General features: G+C 59.8%; 1 protein-coding gene and 2 long non-coding RNA genes across 4 annotated transcripts in view; all 3 read left to right on the top strand.

Annotated features, from left to right (window-relative positions):
• LOC113486863 overlaps positions 1-3,451 on the top strand; it is a 9,764-nt gene extending 6,313 nt beyond the window's left edge. The window contains exons 3-7 of one of the 2 annotated variants that reach the window (XR_003399669.1): positions 52-124; positions 1,955-2,015; positions 2,551-2,601; positions 2,741-2,828; positions 3,388-3,451. This is a non-coding gene — a long non-coding RNA (uncharacterized LOC113486863). Of the gene's footprint in view, positions 1-51; positions 125-1,517; positions 2,016-2,550; positions 2,602-2,740; positions 2,829-3,387 lie in introns of those variants that run through there. The other variant, XR_003399668.1, reaches the window with a different exon arrangement.
• The window catches only part of LOC113486860 (fas-binding factor 1 homolog), a 37,984-nt gene that overhangs the window by 22,851 nt on the left and 1,954 nt on the right, over positions 1-13,179 (top strand). Inside the window, exon 20 of the mRNA XM_026861174.1 lies at positions 12,994-13,126. Within this exon, the coding sequence (XP_026716975.1) occupies positions 12,994-13,126 (133 nt within the window). The remainder of the gene's footprint in view (positions 1-12,993; positions 13,127-13,179) is intronic.
• Positions 5,667-6,278, top strand: LOC113486865. The gene is made up of 3 exons (XR_003399671.1): positions 5,667-5,680; positions 6,044-6,146; positions 6,266-6,278. It is a non-coding gene; the product is annotated as an uncharacterized LOC113486865 (long non-coding RNA).

Genomic DNA, 13,179 nt, shown 5'->3' with positions numbered 1-13,179 from the left:
GGGGTGCCGCGGGCCGGGCCGGGCGCTGAGGAGACTCTTGTGCCCCTGCAGGGAGCGGTGGAGGCGAGAGCGGCAGGAGCCGGGAAGGCGGCGGGAGAGCGGGGAAGGCCGGGCCGCCGCGGTGGTGAGTGCGGGGAGTGCTGCGCCGGCCCCTCGGTTCGGGGGCGGGAGGGGCTGTGCTCACCGCTGCCGCCAGAGTTGGGACCTCTCGGGGCTTGGGGCGTTTGAGGGGCCGTTTCCCAGCCATCGGGGTCGGGAGGGGCTTTGCTGTTGGTTGTGGGGCGCTCTGGAGACCCGTGCCCCTGACTGCGGCGTGTTCTGAGAAGGAGGAGCCAGGCCTGCGCCCTTCTCTGAGGGAATTTGCCTTTCTCTGTAGGCTGCGAACCCCCAGAGCAGTTTCCACGGTAGGTAGCCTGGGGCGCGTTCCCTTCGGTGTCCGTCGGTGCTTTGTTGTGGTGGGAACTCGGGGCCAGAGGCGGGGGGGCAGCGGGCTCAGGTGGGGTCCTGGCCAGGGCGATGGTTCCTGGGCCTTGTCTGAGAGGTGCAGCTGAGGCGTCGTCTCCTTGCTGAGCAGAGATGCTTGCCTGCCTCTGACGCCGAGGGGGTTTGCTTATGGGGGTCCTGCAGGCCTTTCCTGCGGGCTTTCCCCAGACCGGGGCAGAATATCTGCCCTTAGTTCAGGTCTTCGCTTCACCTAAAGCCCAGGTGCCTGTTTGGGGCACTCTGGCAGCCCCAGACACTGAAGTGGGGCCTTTGGGGTTGCCCAGGGACTCTGAGACACTGTGGGGTGAGAACTGCCAGCTGAAGGGCTGCTTGTGGCAGTGACTGAACAGGAAGCTGCAGGCTCCTTGATAAAGAGATCTCCTTTTTGGCTAAGTGAAGTGAACTCTTTTATCCGCAAAATACTGGGTCAGGTGCTGGCAGTTCTCTCTAGGAAGGCCTTATGCTGATAGAGCTTGAGACCAAAGTGTTATGCTTGGGGGATTTCAGAAGAGCGAGGCATAGTGAAACTGGGAGCTTGTCTGTACCTGCGTGGTGAGCTCCCCTGCCTCAACACCTTTCATGTGTCTGGTTTCAGAGTCTGTGGATGACCTGCTTGACAACCTCCTGGGATATGAGGTTAGTAAATGGAACCTTCTTTGCAGCTGGAAGGGCAGCATCCTTGTCCTCTTGCTGCCCTGCTGAGAGCAGGAGGTGCTGGTCTCTGAGGGGGCTCCAGCTGTGAGGGGGGAGGAAGCAGCAAGCAGGGTTTCCCAGAGTCAGAGGCCGTTGAAGAGGCCGACCGTCAACTTGGGGAGGCCGAGTGAAGTTCATCTCTGATTAAAAGCTTCCGTGTCCTGTGGGGAGACGGCACATCCCCCTTTGGGGTGCCCAAGTAAGGAATGTGCCTGTGTCTGTCATACTCACGTCTCTGTCTTGTTTCCAGATGAAAGCCCCATGAATTCTGCGAGGAGTACCTGGCTGGCCAGAGGCAGCAGTGGGAGAGGCCAGGGCGCCAGCGCGGCAGCCAGCCAGAAGTGAGTGCCTTTCAGACACAGGGTCTCGCTCTTGGAGATCTCCCTGTGTCCCCCAGGTCCTTGTGACCCGTCCCATCCTCGGCTTCTCCTCCTCGCTCCCTGCCCTGACAGCGATTGCCCGGGAAGGCGAGTTAGCGGCGATGCCTTTGGGAACTGGGAGCCCAGAGCCTGAAGCTTTCCAGTGAGGGCTGGGTGCGCCCAGCCCAGTAAATCTCCTGTACATCTGCCTTAGGAGAGTTGCCTGCTTATCTACAGCAGTCCCAGCACTCCCGTCTTTTATGCCGGGGCTATTTTCGCCTCCTTCTCTGTCACCCGACATGGCTGCCGTGGTGTGCCCATGCGGTGCCCTCCGCCTGCCGCCACCTGGCCTGGCTGTCCCCAGCGCGCCCTGGCTGAGCTCACAGGTGCTGCTGCTGACCCCCGGGCTTGTGTCACAGGTCCCATGTAGTGGAGGATTTCTTCGACAGATTACTTTCAGAGGATGTGAAAGGTGCAGAGGTGAACCCAACTTTTGGGATTGAGCCTGGGTACCCTGAGAGGTGGGACTGAGGGGGGCCAGGCTTGCCCCTAGTGTCAGCCCAGCCAAGTCAGCAGTGGGATATCGGGGGGAACCATGAGGTGTGGCTGAAGAGGTGACCCTTCTCTGGCATGGCTGGGGGGAGCTGGGCCAGGGGAGCGGGTGGATGGCGGGAGAAGGGCTTACGGGTGCCCTGGGTGAGCTGGAGGCTCACCAGGGGGCACGTTGTGCTGCAGCCCAGCCCTGGTGGGTGCTCTTGGGAGGAAGCGCCACAGGAAGGACCCTCACCCAAAGCACCGGCCTGGGTGTTGCTGACGCTTCTCTCGGAGGCAGTAGGATCTCAGCAGAGGAATCGAGGCACGGGGGGGTTTCCGGTGAGGGACACACCAGGAGGGGCTGGGCATGTGCTCTCCCATTGCAAACAAGGAGGAAACGCAGGGTCTGGAGCACAGAAGCGAGGGGTGAGGAGTTCCCAAAGTGTGCTTGTCTCTGACCTCTGCCCTCCTCGGCATGCAGGGATCCAGTGCCTCCGGCAGAGAGCCCCAAGCTCCACTGCAAAGGCTGAACGTCTGTGCAAAAATACCCTTTGCCTGAGCCCCGTGTTGGCTGCAGCCGTGGCCTCCAGCACCAACCTCTGAAGGGAGAAGCAGCGCTGAGGCAGGAGTAGCATTCGCCCTGCTCCCGTCGCCATCCTGTTGCTTTCCAGGACTTGGACGACCTGGAAGTTGATCCGCTGGGAGCGTCGAGAGCCGGTTCTGGGCCAGGGCAGGCAACCGTGAAAGGCCCTGGGAAAGGTGAAAAGGAGATTCTGCTCTTCTTGTGGTAGGCTGGTTCCAGACGAGCAGGACGTATTTTCTTCTGCAATAGGGAATAACAAGTGGCTTTGTTCCCAAAAGTCTTTTTTGGGGCTGTCCCAGCCATTGTGGCCGTGTGTTGTCCCTGGGTTGATCCCTGGCCCGGCCTCATGTCGTGCTGTGGTAACATCACTGCCCTCAGCAGCCACAAGAGCCGTGCTGCTGCCTGCCACCAAACCCCACTTGGCAGTTGCCTGGTGCAGGTCAAAGACCAGGGATCTGCTTGGTCTGTGTGGAAGGAGAGCCAGGGGGTTTTGTTGAAGATGTGCCTGTCCCCGGCCTATCCTGGTCTTCCCCAAGGCCTTTTCTCCTTCTCTGCCTGCAAGGAGGCCCCTCCAGAGAGGTTGCCACCCCACAGGGCCATGAGGAGACTGACTGTGTGTCCCGGGATGTGCTTTTAGGGAAGGGGTCTGCCACCAGAGAAGTGACCTTTGGCCAGGGTGGGAAAGGGACATCTCCGCAGGACCTTGTCTGTGAGAGCTGTGGCCTCTCTTTGCAGGAGAGTCTGGACCTGCGGTAGAGAAGAAGCCCCTGTTGTCCTTCGCTGCTTCCTGACAGTACAGGAAATTTAACTTTGAAGGTAGGATGTCACTTCCCTTCAGCACGTAGTTGTGTGGGGGCAGCTGAGGACTCTGTCCTTGCTCTTTGCCCATAGCTTGCCTCTTCTGTCACCCAAAGGCTCGGCTGGTTAATGACATAGAGCATCCTTCACCCCTGCGATGCCCGTGCCAACCTCATCCCTTAGAGATGACCAAAGGAAGAAAAGAAAAAAGACTGCTTGGTGTTGGAGGCCCTCCCCAGGGTGGGGCTGGGCAAGGATTCCTGAGGGTGTTTGCTTTTTCAGGCCTGCTTTGGTTTTCAATGCCTGTCTGTAGCACTGGGAGACCCTTGTGTTGGGGAGGGGGGGATTCTGTCCCCCTTCCCAAGACGGGAGCCAGTTTCCTGGCACAGCTGAGATCTGGCTATCAGAGCCTGTGCTTTACCTGAGGTCAGCATCTGTTCCAATCACTAATTGTCTTGGGGTAATGGAGGTGGGCTTTCTCCTCCCCTTTGTTATTGCCTAAAGAGTAGTCAAGCGTTAAAGCACCCCAATGCTGAGACACTCACGGGTGTCCCAGGTCTGTGCAGAGTCTGCGTTCGTGGCTTTGGGCGGAGATGATCTCCTGTCCCCATGTGCACGTGGTGGGGAGCAGTGTTTGGCTTAGCACAAGAGGCGTCGTTCTCAATAACCTTGGTTTTGTTGATTTGTTTGTTTTGATTGTTTTATTTTCTGCCCCTACGGGGTAACTGCCAGATTTAGATGATCCTCTGTCGGGGTTCTTGTCTGATGAGGAGCAGGATGCTCCCAATAAGCCAACTCTGCCAGGTGCTGAAAGCATCCCTGAGATGCAAGGAAAACAGAGCAAGGAGCAAAGTGAGCAGGGTTGTTTGATGCATCCTCTTTGTATTAAATGAATCAGCAGCCTGGATGAGTTTGTGTGATGTCTGAAGGTTAAAGGAAAGTCAGCTAGTGGCATCTCTTGTTAACCAGTATGGCCCTTTAGGGAGCAGCTTCGTAGCAGGGTTACAGGTGGTAACAGCTCCCCGAGTGCTCAATATTTGCAGTGTGCTAGGGGTTACAGAACTGACTTTTCCTTTCTGGGACTGGAGTCTCAGATCTTCCCTTGGACCTCATCCAGCCTGTTCTGCACACTGCCAGAGGAGAACCAGTGTTCTGGGTCAGGATTTGGGTGGCTGAGGGCATTGCTGATGCACCCCAAAGCATAGTTGCACCTCTGGGTGGGATCCAGCTACAGTGTGACCGTGTTACAGGCACTCGTGTCTCCTGTTGCTGCAGCAGGGATGCCAGTGGGTCTGATAGTCCCCTCAAACGTCCTTTCACCCTGAAAAATCTTCTCTGGACAGGAGCAGCTGCTGGTGGGTTGGGGCAAGGACTAAGGTACATTGGTGGAAGAGGGACTTGGGGCAAAGGCGGGGAGGAATTCTCTGAGTGGAACTTGCAAAGCTGAAGAAGTCCCCCAGAGCTGGAAGCCTCAGTGTCAGTGACACCCAGCAGTGTCCCATCAGTGTCCATGGACCAGGTGGTAGTTTGTCACTTGCTGTGAGATTTGGTCACTGAAAAGAGCTATTTAAAAGTGATTCTGTAAATGGTCCTGAGAGTTGAGAGCAGTCAGGGCTGCTCTGATCTCTTGCTGGGGGCAAAAAAAGAAGGAAAAAAAAAGAAGGGAGACAAGCACCCAAGCCTAGCTCAAAACCTCTTACCATGTGTGATTCTCTCCGTCACCCTCCCAGAGCCACGCGCAGCCCGGACGCCCCTGCGCACCACGGCTCCAACGTGGAGGAGGAAGGAGATCACCTTTGACGAGGACATCACCGACCTGATGGATGCCATGGGACTTGGCAGCAGCCCGGGAAGAGATGGCAACAAGGCAGGAGAGTAAGGGCAGTGAAGGGGGGTGGGAATAAAGGAGGGGATGGCTTGTGTCTTGAGATGGTGCCACCATGGTGGGTGGGGGATGCTGAGCTTGTGCCTGTGGGTCGGCGCAAGGGGCAGGAGCAGCCCTGTGTGGCAGAGAAGAGCCAGAGCAGGCTGGCAAGGCTGAGTGAGGAGGAAGAGCCCTGCCTCTGAGAGAAACCCATCTGCCGCTGTGTCCCCAGCAGAGAGGAGGTCCGGCCAGCCCGCGCCATGCTGGATGAGTTGCTGGGACGAGGCTCCGTGTCCAGAATCCTGGAAGAGCCAGGCCTGGGAGAGTGCCAGGAGGTCACACAGAAGTACCCCCAAAAGCAGCTGGGTGAGCAGAGCCAGGGATGCTGGGAAGGGCTGCAGAGGTGGCAGCACTGGCTTGGGCGAGCGAGCTTGATTTCTACTGCCCTTGCAGGGGAAATGTCTTTTGTGCCCTTGCGGCAGCTTGGTAGCATTTGCACAGGGTCTGTAACTCGGCTGCCTTTGGACGTGGGCTGAGTCCCAACAAAAGTTTTCCCCAGCCGTGCTGAGGAGGCCCCTTGCTGTCTGGTTTCTAGGCACGAGGTTTCCAGTGGTGTTTTCCCAGAAGCAGCAACATCAGTGGGAATTGCAGGGTGGGAGGAGGGAGGGCTGGAGTCTTTGCAGCTGGCTGCTCCTCTGGGTGCTGAGTCAAGGCCACTTGTCTGAACAGAGAAGGAAGAGGGTTGGTGCAAGGAGGATTTTGTGTTTGGAGTTTACCAGCCTTCAGTGGCCTCCACAGCCAAGGGCCAGCTGGCAAGAAGGCAGCCTGTGAGGTATTGTGCTCTCTGTGTCTGTAGCTCCAGGCCCCGGCCATGCTGCCCCCGCAGTAGCGCAGGCAGGGTCCCCGGTGTCCCCTCACAGGCAGGGATGCAGCTGCTTCTCCTCACAGCAGGTTTTCAGCCGAGAAGAACAGTGAAGTTAAAGCAGAGCCCCTCTCCAAAGCTCCCCCATTAGCCAGCCGGAGGCCCATGCAGGGCTGCAGGAATTGAGGCGACTGGTGGGGCTTGAAAGACGAAGACATTCTGGATTTGGAGCTGTCATCTCCACCGAAGGCCAGTCCTGCAGCAGCTGGGCAGCACGGCCCCACCAGACACGTCCCAGCTGGAGAGGAGGCAGCTGCTAAACCTGCCCCAGTGGAGGAGGAGGAGGACTGGCTAAGTGCTGCCTTATCTCGCAAAAAAGCCCAAGCGCAGGCGAAGGCCCAGCAGAGGAGCGCCAAGCCCTCGGAAGCCCCAGTTGAAGGGCTGAATCACTGCTCTCCTGTCAGGTAAAGGCATGGTTGATTGCCGCAGCACTCCCGTCTGCTCCGCATGTGGCTGTCCAGCAGGGGCTCTCAGAAACCCTGGGCTCCAATCTGAGAAATTAATTTGAAGCACTGTCTTGTCTCAGGTTGGGGTAATAATGTGGGGCTGTGTCCCAGTGATCCAGCCTGCAGTGCCCTCACAGCTCTGGGCTCTCCTTGCAGTTGTAGCCAAGAGGGCACACAGTGCTGTGAGTTCCGTGGAGCTGTCCTGGATCAGCACACCCCCACGAGCTCCTCCCCATGCTCCTGGTCCCTGCCTTCATTGCCCTTCCTCCTCGTTGAGGCAAAGCCTCTCCTCCAGCTGAGTTGGCATGGACCCAGGTCCAGACTTGTGCCACTGAAGGGGAGTGGGAAGCGAATTGCAGACAGAGAGCCCCCGTGGTGTGGGCAGGGCTGTGTTAGGTGGGGCTGCTGCTGACCAGGGGAAGGGGGTGGATGCGGCAAGGAGGAGCAACGTCGAGGGAGGTTTTGAGGTGTCTCTGCTCCCCCTGCAGCCCAGAGGCTGAATCCTGGTGCAGCTGAATGCGACAGAGGCTTTCCCTTGCCAGGCAGGAGCTGGTGTTGGGGGGAAAGGATCTTGTCTTTCCTCGCCTCCTTGGCTCTCCCACATAGGATGCTTTTTGCTTGCAGCTGGCCAGCAGCCTCCCCAGGAGCACGGCCACAGGCAGCTGCCATGCAGGCCGAGGCAGTGAGCACAGACAGCTCCAGGTAAGGCTGCCTTCGCCTTTCAGGCGTCCTCCATGGGAGGAATGTCCTGCAGAAAGCAGCTGTGTGTGGGAGATGGGGCAACAGGGAGGGCTGGTACCCAGCGGGGGGATCACAGTGCCCTGGCACCTCTGTAAGCAGGAGGGCAGGTGGCTCTGAAGTTTAAAAACTCCCAAGAAATGCTGAGCAGGAAAATGTCTGGGCACCTCTCCCTGAGCTGCGGCACTGCTGTGCATCACCCGTGTCTCTGTGCCCACACAGGCCACCACTCCTCTGGCTCAGCACCGTGGAACAAGGCTCAGCTCAGCCGTCAGAGGCAGCACAGTGGGATCCTTCCGGAGATGCCAGTGCCCCGGATGCGTTTTGTGTGGTGGTAGAGTTTGGGCAGCAGAATGAAGAGAGGGTCCCACCCGGCCCGGCAAGAACAACCAGCCACAAAAAGGCCAGAGGCGCAGCATCGCCCTTGTCCATGTGAGCGCTTCCCGGGCTTTGCCCAGAAGTTGCTGGAGGGGGCTGCCGGGCTGCAGGATGCCACCATGCCCGTGTTGTGGCGTGGTGGGGACACGGTGCTGGGGCACACTGAGCTCCACAGTGCTGCTGCTGGGGACTTGCTCTCTCTGAGAAATAGGTGGGCCTAAGTTCGTGCTGTCCCTTCTCTCTCCCTCTTCCCTCCTGCTGCCCCAACCCTCATGCCACTAGCGCTGTGTACTGGCAGACCCCCTCCTGTCCTAGGCTGAGGCTGAGCACCACTCGAGAGGCCACTGAAAGTGGCTGAGGGGACCCAGCCTCCTCCCTAGTTGATGGAGATGGAGGAGGAGCTGTGCTTTTCCCCTAGACTTACTCTGCAGAGCAGAGTCCCCACCACTGTGCGTGGGGTGGGGTAGGAACACGGGTCTGGATGAGCCTATCTGAGCCTCTGTCCCCATCCCCAGCTTCCAGAGTGTGGCAGGACCCTTCTCGCTCTGCCAAGGAGACCCAGGTCCTCATCCTTGTGGGAGGGAGTGGTTGCCCTTGGCCTGTCTGAATCACAGACTTGTTCCATTTTCAGTCCCTGCAGCCTTGTTCCTGGGAGAGCAGGAGACACAGGGCCCTGCCCCGCTGGCTCAGGTAGGTGTGCTGGGCCTGTGCCCCCTAGAGGTGCAGGATCGGGGTGGTGATCATGAGCCCTCCCCTGCCAACTCAGGGTCACCCAGCCCTGTCTGTGCTCCCTGGGCAGGAGGATGGCTGTGCCGTGCTTTGCATCCGTGGGAGCCTGTGTTGATGCAAGCCAAGGCTTTGGAGAGCCCTGAGATCCCACGGGTTGTATTTGTGAGGCCAAAGCGTGTGTGCTGTGGCTGCTTTGTAAATTGTGTGCATTGCAGCCCTGCATTGCCTGTGCAGTGTTGAGAGAGTTCCCCAGGCACAGGCTGGGCAGAGCTGCCCACGGGGCATGTGCCTGCCTTTAGGGGCTGATGGCCACAGCACAAAGCCCCAGATGCTGAAGGGCCTGTGTCTTTTATCTGTGTCACTGTAGGCAGAGTCTCCAGGTCTGGGCTTGCTGCATGAGAGGAAGCTGGGGGCTCCCGCAGCCCAGCTCCACGAGGATGTGACGGACAGTCAGGCAGCACTGTTCCGTGCCCGGGCCCGTGTAGCAGAGTTGGAGAGCCAGGTGAGCCCCATGGCCTGCTGGATGGGGGAGCAGGAGCCACGCCTGCTCCCAATGGCATCAGGGGCACAGGCAGAGTGGAGGAAGCTGCCTGTCCAGAGAAGGCTGCGGCCAGCAAGTGCTGCTGTGGGAGCTCTGTCCCTTGGGCGGTACAAGGACCTTCTCCCTGGGTGCCCGGCAGGTGCAGACATTGGAGCTGGCACGGGCTCAGGACAAACCCTTGTTGGAGATCCTCCGGCAGCGGCACCAGGAGGACCTGGATCTCCTCGACAGCACCCACAGGTACCCACAGGCGATTCCTCTGAAAGGGCCTTGCCTACAGCCCTGTCCCTCTCCCCGGGGGGGTGAGTGCTGGGGCGCTGCCCAGATCCATCCCTGGGACGGGCAGGTCCAGAGCTGTGTGGGTGTGGAGCTGGTGTGGGCAGAGAGGAGCCCCACAGATGAGCCAAGGGCAGGGTTTGCTCTCACCCACCCTGTCCTGTGGGGCAGAAGGAGGAGGAGCTGTTCCCAGGGCCAGCAGGGCTGAGCCACGTGTTTCCCCGCACCCCCAGCGTTGCCGCTCTGCTCTGAAATCCCCGTGTGAGCTGTGGGTGGAGAGGGCTGACTGCTGCCCTGAAGGTCACAATTCTTCTTCCTGCGGGCAGGAGCCAGGTGAAGATGTTAGAGGAGACCTGCAGGCAGTGAGAGCAGAGGCTGCGGCAGGAGAAGGAGCAGTTGGTGGCTCAGCTCCTGGGGCAGAGGCAGGAGGCGGAGCAGGAGTGGGCGGAGCTGCTGGCGCAGCACTTGGCCGAGCTGGAGCGGCTGCGAGAGCTGCAGAGGTGAGAGTGGCACGAGCAGTGCAGGTGTGGGGCCGGTGCTGCTGGTTGTGGCAGAGGAATTGGGGACTGGTTTGGGGCCATGGTGACAGGAGCCTCCAGAAGCACTGGGCTGTGGGCAGTTGGGCGGCGTTTGGAGTGGGGATTTGCTTTGTAGCTGGATAGAGGGAGATGTGGCTGGAGACATCTTTTCCGAGCAAATGCATTATATTGTGCAAGATTCTGAGCCCAGTGTTTTATCTCCCCCAACCCCCTTTTATCCTGGTCAGTGAGTCACTGCTGCCCACACACTGGGGGTCAATGAGAAATCAGTTTCTGGTGGAGAAGCCTGTCCCCCCCAGCTGTGGTCCGTGCCCAGTGCCGATGCCTGTCAGTGGATGCCCTGGGACAGCCCCGTGCCAGCTCAGCTCCTGGGACCTGGTTCCCAGGCCCTTAACCAAGCCTTGTCCCCACTGTCTGTCCTGGGGAGCCCCAGTTTGTAACAGCCCGTGGTGGGCTCCTTGCCCGTATCCTTCAGGGTGTCTGTGCAGGAGCTGCGCAGAGAGCACAAGTAGCAGCTCCAGCAGCTGAAGTGTCTGAAGGACCAGGAGATTGAGGCGGTGACCAGGGCCACTTTGCACACCAGGTACCGATGGCTGCCATTGTGTCCCTGCATTGGTCCCTGGCCACGGTGTTCCCTGTGCTCCAGGGAAGCAGCCTTGGACTGTGGCACCAGAGGCCACCTCCTCTCCCAGCCTCTGCCTCCAGGGACGCTGAGCTCTGCTGATGCAGGAATACTGCTCTGCTCTGCCCCAGAAGGGTTCGGGGCAGGGCTGCCCGGCCCTTGGCCCGCCACACGTCCCCCTCTCCATCGTGGGGAGATGAGGTGTGTCCCCCTGGGGTAACCCTCCCCTCGCTGCTCTCTGCAGGACTCTGAACATTGTCATGGATCAGATGGAGAACTTCTGTGGCATCCTGTGTGATGTTTTACGGAAGGTGGAGGCCACACAGCAGACAACCTCCCAGGAGCTGGCCATGGGGGCACAGAAGCAGGAGAAGTATCTCAAGGGTATGTCTGCCATTCCTCTGCGCCAAAATGGCCACAGGGTCCCCGCCAGGGCTGGGGACACCCATGAAATGGGGAGAAGGTGCTCCGAGTCAGGCAGAGGCCTGGATCCAAGGCTGGCAGAGCCTTGCCTGCCTCAGTCACTGGGCTTCTCAGGGTCTTTCCTTTCCAAAATGGTGTCCTGGGGGATGTGCAGAAGGTGCTGAGCACAAGCGCATGCAGTTTTTCTGTGAATATGGGGTAGACAGAGTGGGGCTTCCCTCTTCATGCTGCTCATGGCCCCGCTGCTGCCTCTCCCCAGCGCTCCAGGACAGCCTGTGTCAGCAGCAGAGGGAGGCGGAGGAGGATGGGTGCCGGTTCCAAGAGATGGTGGCTAAACTGGAGGCCAGGCTGGATGAGCAGACTCAGCTGCTGGAGGTGAGCCCGCCCTGTGCGCTCTGCCCAGCTCAGCCCTCCTATCTGGGGATGGGCCGTGGGTCTTGCCCACTGGTGGTCCCTGGGCTGGAGCCTGCAAGTGGCATCTGTGTCTCCTCTGTGTCTGAACCCAGGAGCACCAGAGGTTGCTGGCGGAGCGCTCCAGAGTAGAATCGCTGGAGGAGGCACAACAAGCGATGACCCTGCAGCTCTTGGAGCGAGTGGAGCTGGAGAGGGCGAAGGTGAGGTGGGGTGGAGATTTCCAGGTGTTTTTCTCAGGTCCTGTGAGTCTGAGCGGGGCTGTGCTGCGGCATGTGGTGGAGGAAAGTGCTGGATGCTGGGCTGCAGATAAAGCCTCTGGCACATGGGTGCGAGAGGCTGCTGTGTGCGTGCACGGTGCTGCAGCTTCTGGAGGAGCGTGGGGCCAGAGCTTTCTGTGTAGGGTTCCTGCCAGGCGCCGGTGGCTTGAAGCAACCTCTGGGTGTTGGCCGAGGTTCAGTGGCAGAGATGGGTTTAAAGGAGGAAAATTATTCCAGCAACTGGGACTTAGTGCTTCCTCTCTTCCTCTCTGGCGATGCTCTTCAGAGCGCATTGCTGGAGGAGCAGCTGGCGGTGACGTGGCAGCACGCGGGGGAGCTGCAGAAGCTGGCAGCCAAGCGGATTGAATTTGACGCCCAGCAGCCGCCACTGAGCAAGGAGAGGACACAGCCCGAGCGCTGCCCGTGGCCTCCCAGGGAGAGGGCCCTGTGAGGAGCCTGGCCAAGGTACTGCAGCAGAGCCCCTGCCCATGGCCTCCAGCACCCGCTTGGCAGGCTCCCAGGTGGGTCCTGCCTACAGGGGAGTCGTCAAGTTGTTGGAGGCAGAGACATCGCTTGGGGTGGTGAGAATGAGGCTGTTCCGGGAAGAGCCCGAGGCTGGGGGGTGAGGGTGCTGCTGGAGTAGCTAGTGCAGTTGCTCTGCACCCCAGGCAGGCACACACGAGAAGCTTATCAGGGGCAGATGTTTCCCATCTCTTGGAAAGACACGAGAGAGCATCCAGGACGGATCAGGTCATGCGCTGGTTTCCCCTGTGCCCATCCTAGGAGTGGGTCAAGGTGAAGATGTGGGCCCACGTGCTGAGAGCCCAGGAGGAGCAGCTGGCGAGGGAGAAAGAGCTGCAAGACAAGCTCTGCCAGGAGCTGAAGGCAGAGAGGGAGAATGTGAATGAGGCTGCACTGCGCATCTGGCTGCAGGAGGAGGAGATGAGAAGAATGACCAAGGTAAGCGGAGCATCTGCGCTGCCGTTGCCAGCTGCACACGGGCTGGCAGCAAAGTTGGGCTTCCACTGCCCTCCCAGAGCAGGGAGGGAAAGCCTGTCCTGGAAGGGGAAGGAGGGGATACCTAAAGGAGTCCCGCTGGGCCCAGGGCAGCGAGGGTCCCTGTCCCCAGCCTCCCCAGCCGCTCTGCCTTGCAGCTCTCCTCCCAGAAGTACGAGGAAGGGCAGCGAGCCCTGCAGGAGGCACACCGGGTCGAGTCGCAGGACCAGTCCAGGCTGCAGGCCTTGCAGTGGCAGTTGGAGCAACTCAGGCAGCAGAAAGAGCGTCTGCACCAGGCAAGTACATCCTTGGCTTCCCTTCTGGGCCTGGGGCTGCTGTGCCAAGGGCCCAAACCTTTGCCAATATCTCTCTCTCCCTTTCTCCCTGGGACGGGGCAGGATCGGCTGAGCATGGCTCAGCAGAGGAGCCAACTTCAACAGCTGCGCAAGGAGCTGTCCAACACCCCCACGACGGTGTGGACCGCAAGGCAGGACTCCAGTCCCCCTCTGACAGGCTCCTCCGGTGTGCTGGGTAAGGCTCTGTGCTTGCTGCTGGTGGGGAGGGACGTATTGTACTCCCCTTCT

The sequence above is a fragment of the Athene cunicularia genome, assembly GCF_003259725.1.
Source record: "Athene cunicularia isolate RWA chromosome 18 unlocalized genomic scaffold, athCun1 chr18_part1, whole genome shotgun sequence".
NCBI lineage: Eukaryota > Metazoa > Chordata > Aves > Strigiformes > Strigidae > Athene > Athene cunicularia.
Note: the sequence above shows the minus strand (reverse complement) of the source record. Positions and strands in the feature narration are given on the sequence as shown.